Source organism: Rhagoletis pomonella, unplaced genomic scaffold (genome assembly GCF_013731165.1).
Source record: "Rhagoletis pomonella isolate Grant_MI unplaced genomic scaffold, Rhpom_1.0 Rhpom_scaffold_00001, whole genome shotgun sequence".
Taxonomy (NCBI): Eukaryota; Metazoa; Arthropoda; class Insecta; order Diptera; family Tephritidae; genus Rhagoletis; species Rhagoletis pomonella.
Window position 1 is genome coordinate 57,284,012 of NW_023458555.1, and position 5,237 is coordinate 57,289,248.

Consider the following 5,237-nt stretch of genomic DNA (forward strand, 5'->3'; position numbering starts at 1 on the left):
ATCTCCAAAACTAGAAATTTTTTTCTTCCAAGTTTCCCCGTGAATGAGATTTTTATATGTATTTTGATTTGACTGTAGCATTTTCATATTACCTAACGTTTTGCTCAAGTTATTGTCTGTTTCGAAATATTTCTTCATTTGAAATTTGATTGGCATTAATACACCTACCACTTTGTTTGAATTTAAACCCGGGTTACTATTAACTACTATTTCTGCTATTTCTTCATTGATAATGTATGAAGTTGGAAGTTGAAAAATTTGTTCACTTTCCAAAGCCTTAAAAAAACGGTACTCATTAATATTATTATCGAGAGCAGGAAATAAACTAAGGAAATTTGTTTCAGCGGTTGTTCTGATATTTGAGTTTGATATTAAAGGCGACAGTGACATTAATACATGTTCTTGTATTGGCTTTAAAATTGTATCGCTAATTTCCTGTACAATAGAAAACACATCTTTTCTTGTGAAATTGTTTTTGTTATGTAGAGACAATACAAACATATTCATATTAAATTTTTTTTGCGTTGTATTATTAAAATTAGAACTTAATTTATTAGTCTGCCCTTTAGTAATATTAGGCCTAACAAAAACAGGTGCATGATAAGATACAGCAGGTGTACTTGGCAACGACGCATGAACTCTACGTAGGTGATTTTGAAAACTATACACGTTTGAAAAACATTGACCACATTTAGAGAAAGTGCAAACAAAATTTTTTATCTCAGCAAAAACATGGAAAGATTTCAAATGGTCAACTAACAATTTTGATGTAGAAGACCTTTCGTTACATATAAAGCATTTGAACATTTTATCAATCTACTCCAACAAGTTTTGAGTATCTTTTAAATAATTCTTAAGTGTAATAACATTAGGGTGTGCACAATCCGCAATGCCAAAAAAGTAGGATTCGATAAAATTATATATGGATTTCGCTTGTATCGGATATTCCAAATTTAATACATGAAAGATTTTAAATAAAGTATCAAGTGATTTTAAAAATGTCGGTACCTTGTAAATTATACTGTCGAAAATAACGTAAAAAGAGTCTAACTGAGTTAGTTTCTCTCCGACTACCAATAGTAGCGGCTGAAGAGGAAGATTCTTTTGATTTAACTTAATCTTTAATTCGTGGTACATCCTCTGATAATCGTTTATGCTGCTGCAATGCAGCAATGTCACTGCCTGCGCATCACATATTGATGGCTTCCATTTAAGCCGTTTTTCACCAGAAGTTTGTCCAACGGAAATTAATGACGGTTTAAGTATCGCATGCAAAAGCAGTGTCAATAAACAATCCATTGAGTCTGCATAAGAAAATAAAATAAATACTTGAAAAAATAAATATTAGACTTGTTGCTTTACCAGTACTGATGTTTTCGTCAATTTTTTTTAGCATATCAATGGATGTTGCATCTCTTATTTTTGTCTTCATGTAAGGTATAATTGACTTTCTAAATTTTGGCCATTCGTTTAGCAAATTCTGCGAACAGTTGGGAAATTTCGCTTCAAAATCAATTTCAACCTGCAGTATAATTGAAAATATACAAATTCCAAAGTTATATATCATAAATAAGAAAATTTAAAATAGGTACATATATAAAGCTAAACTTACCAAAGTGTATCCAAGACTGTGTTTCAGCAGCGGCCAATTAGTTAAAATATTTGCGTGTTCATTTAAAATCTCTGCGGTTCTTAATTTGACTGTGTTCGTCCATTTTTCTACAACATCGCCCCAAGGCTCTACATTATGACAAAGCAAATTTTTCATGGCTAAGTCATTTTCATCTGCTAATCGAAGGAAATATTAATCATGGTTTTTCCTTACATGTGTATGTACTTATTTTTGTATGTATGTACGTGTAGGTATTGCACCGTGCGACAAAAACAAAAAAATTTCGAAACCCACGAAGCAATCAATATACTCACGAAACTGTGGGCCAAATATAGTGGTATATACATACATACACGTACATAGATAAGTACGTTTTTGTAAAATTAAAGTTACTATTGCTCGCCTGCTCCGACAAACTTGATTGAGTGGGTTGACATTTAGGTGCAACGCTTAGTGCTCCTGTTTCTTTTTTTATTTTCCTTCGGATGTTTGTTGCCTTATCATAAAGTTTGCCTGTTGGATTTTTGCCATTTCGACGGTTGCAGTAATAGCGCTAAATAAAAGTAAAATAAATGCATTTAAGTGTTGAATTTTTTTTTTTTTAATATTCACAACGTTTTTCAAGCTAAATTTATTCTGTTATTTTTCTATAAAAATTGAATCCAAGCTTTAGCCAAAACCATATAAATCAGAGTTTCGAACTTTCTTCCACTTTTTATTTCGTAAGAAATTCATGCTTATAAGGAAAAAAGGGCAAAAATCTGTCAGCTAAAAAATTATTAAAAATCAGTGCTATTTTTTATCCGCTTGAAACTTGATCCTCCTTTACATATGTATTTACAAATTTTGATAGCAAGTGAATATGAAAATGCATACATACCATGTCTTCGTTGGGAAATAAAATTGTTATTTGCTCAGAAAAGGTGATGATATCTTTCATTGTCATAGGCACTGATCGCGCTGAGAAGTGGTCAACAATGGTATTTACCAAAATGTCACGACTAACATCTGACAGCACGGTCTTTTCTCTATATTGTTTAAAGATGCTTTGACCTCTTTCAGTGGCATTAAGTATTAACTTTAAATTCTTTGCTTCCATGTCTCTTATCGAGTCGTGAGACTCTTGGCTAGAATTTATCCAACTCTTGCATGATCCTATTGACGAAATGGTATCAGCCTTAAAATAAAAAAAGTATGCAAAGCTTATCATTGATGTGAAAATGATTTACTTACTTCATTCTGTCGCCAACGTGCAACTCTTTCTTTAAACTTTACTCTCGTTCCGAGCATTGATGCAGGGAAAAGTTCATTTATGTCCCCATCGTTGATGAAATACAGACTTTCTACATCCATTCCGCAATCTGTCAATAACATAAATATGCATATGGTTCCTCGCAGATTCTCAAAGAACTTACCGAGAATTCTTTGATAAACTTCTTCACTGAAGTTCATTTTACCACATACGACGTCTTTCAAATTTTCTTTTTCACGTGAAGCTTCAGTGGCTTGGCTTTGCTGCAGTGAAGTCTCAACTTCATTCCCCATGGTTAAATCACCATCAACAACGAAATATATGCCCGCCGATTCCCCAAAGACATTTTCTGTACCCATTCTTCTTAATATTTAAATAGCTTTTTTTAATAATCTTTCACAAATAATACACCAAATAAAAATGCAACCGAATGACGAAGAACGCGCACGCAAATAAAATATTACGATACTTTTATGTTCTCTAACCACATACCCTGTAAAATTCACAATAGCTCATGACAAAACAAACAGAAATCATGTTGCCAGACCTTTTTAACATCAACTAAATGTAAATTTAACACTTTATGTGTTTGAATCAACATTATTTAAAAAAACCCTCATGTAAATTTTACAATAACTCAGGTTGCAACAAACAGGAATCACGTTGCCATATATTTTTAACACTATTCACATGTAAATTTAACACTATATCTTGGTAAATTAACCAAAAATACTTCATATTACTCTTAACACTTTTTTCCTGTTAAAAATATCATGTTAAAATGGAAAAATTGTTGTTGTTTCGTGTGTACAACTGTTTCATGTGAATTTAACATGGATCGTGTTACTTAAAAATCGAGGATATTTTTCTGGGTGTAATATCGAACTTAAGATAATAACTTGTACTTTCTAAATAATATAAATTTCTTTACCATTAATTATGCAATTTTTTCAAAAAAGGTTATTTCATGAAAAAATAATATTTGTTCGTTTTTTAGTGGTTTCGGTTTGAAAATACAAAAAGCTATAAATTATGTATATCAGCTGAAGAACAAATTAATTACCTTTATGATGACGTCATTCGCTTTTTAATCGGTTATAAAGTTCATAAGATATTAATATTTAAAATATCTAAAAACTCAACTTTAACCTTCTAGAACCTCTTCATAGATATAAATAAATAGAGTCGATTAAGCCATGTCTGTCTGTCCGTCCGTCTGTCCGTCTGTCCGTCCGTCCGTGTACACGATAACTCGAGCAAAAATTGAGATATCTCAACGAAATTTGGTATGTTGGTTTCCCTTTATCCACGGTAGGTTGGTATTGAAAATGGGCGAAGTCGGACTGCAACCACGCCCACTTCCCATATAACGGTAATTTCCAGAAATAAGAAAACTGTGATGTTTTAGTAACTACTGACGATAATTCACTCAAAATTTATATTTACAATAATTTTCAGACGAAAAATAAGAATATTATAAATTTTTGGAAAATGGGCGTAGCCACGCCCACTTATGGTTACATGTGTATATCTTGGTAACCGCTTAACCAATTTCTTCCAAACTTGGCACAGTTATTGGCTTTGGTAAAATGTACCAAATGGCCAAACATTTTTTAAATCGGACATGAACCAGGCCCACATCCCATATAACGGTAATTTAGAGAAATACAAAATCTTCGATAAATCAGTAAATATCAAAGCTAATTTATTCAAAATTGATGGTTGCAACAATTATTTACCAGGAAATACGTCTATCATACAATTTTAGAAAATGGGCGTGGCACCACCCATTTATATATATCTCGGTAACCGTTCTACCAATTTGTACCAAACTCGGTATGGTTATTGTGCTTGCCATATAAAAGCTTACCATGTAGCGGTAGCCTTCGGAAAGGTGAGAAAACATATATTTAATACTTGCGCCGGGTATTTAATGTTCGGCTGCGCCCGAACTTAGGGCCAATTTCACAGTGCGTTGTTAACTCAGAATCGACAGTTAACTAGAGATTTTTAGTACAAAATTCTGTAGTTAACTCCCGATTCTGAGTTAACTACGCATTGTGAAATTGGCCCTTAGACTTTCCTACTTGTTTTATGTATTGTTTAGTATTTCCATTAAAACACCAAATATATTGCAAATTCGCATAGAATTAATAATACACATTTTCTTCTAATTGTATACTTTGCGTACGTTTTGTATTACCATTCTACTACCGTTTTCGCAAAATGCGAACACATTCTTCCCCTTTCTCCTACTTCCAAAATACAAATCTCAAATTTTAGCTGTCACAAATTACACAACCTTGTATTATTGAATCATGCCCGTGGAGTATATCGTCGGCTTAGAGTGTAAACCTGCTAAATGCGTTTTTT

General features: G+C 32.5%; 1 protein-coding gene across 1 annotated transcript; it reads right to left on the reverse strand.

Moving 5' to 3' along the window:
* Positions 1-473: 473 nt before the first annotated feature.
* LOC118746541 lies at positions 474-3,320 on the reverse strand. Its single transcript, XM_036480389.1, has 6 exons — positions 2,846-3,320; positions 2,493-2,789; positions 2,006-2,165; positions 1,613-1,788; positions 1,363-1,522; positions 474-1,304 (listed from the first exon to the last, which is right to left on the reverse strand). The coding sequence occupies exons 1-6, from the start codon at positions 3,221-3,223 to the stop codon at positions 817-819; spliced, it is 1,659 nt and encodes a 552-aa protein (XP_036336282.1). The 5' UTR covers positions 3,224-3,320; the 3' UTR covers positions 474-816.
* Between the last annotated feature and the right edge of the window lie 1,917 nt (positions 3,321-5,237).

Coding starts and splice junctions, on each gene's coding strand:
- LOC118746541 (XM_036480389.1), bottom strand. CDS start 3,223: ATGGGTACAGAAAATGTCTTTGGGGAATCGGCGGGCATATATTTCGTT. Junction 2,166..2,492: donor TATTTCCCAACGAAGACATG/GTATGTATGCAT, acceptor ACTTTTATTTAG/CGCTATTACTGCAACCGTCG. Junction 1,305..1,362: donor TGACGAAAACATCAGTACTG/GTAAAGCAACAA, acceptor TTTCTTATGCAG/ACTCAATGGATTGTTTATTG.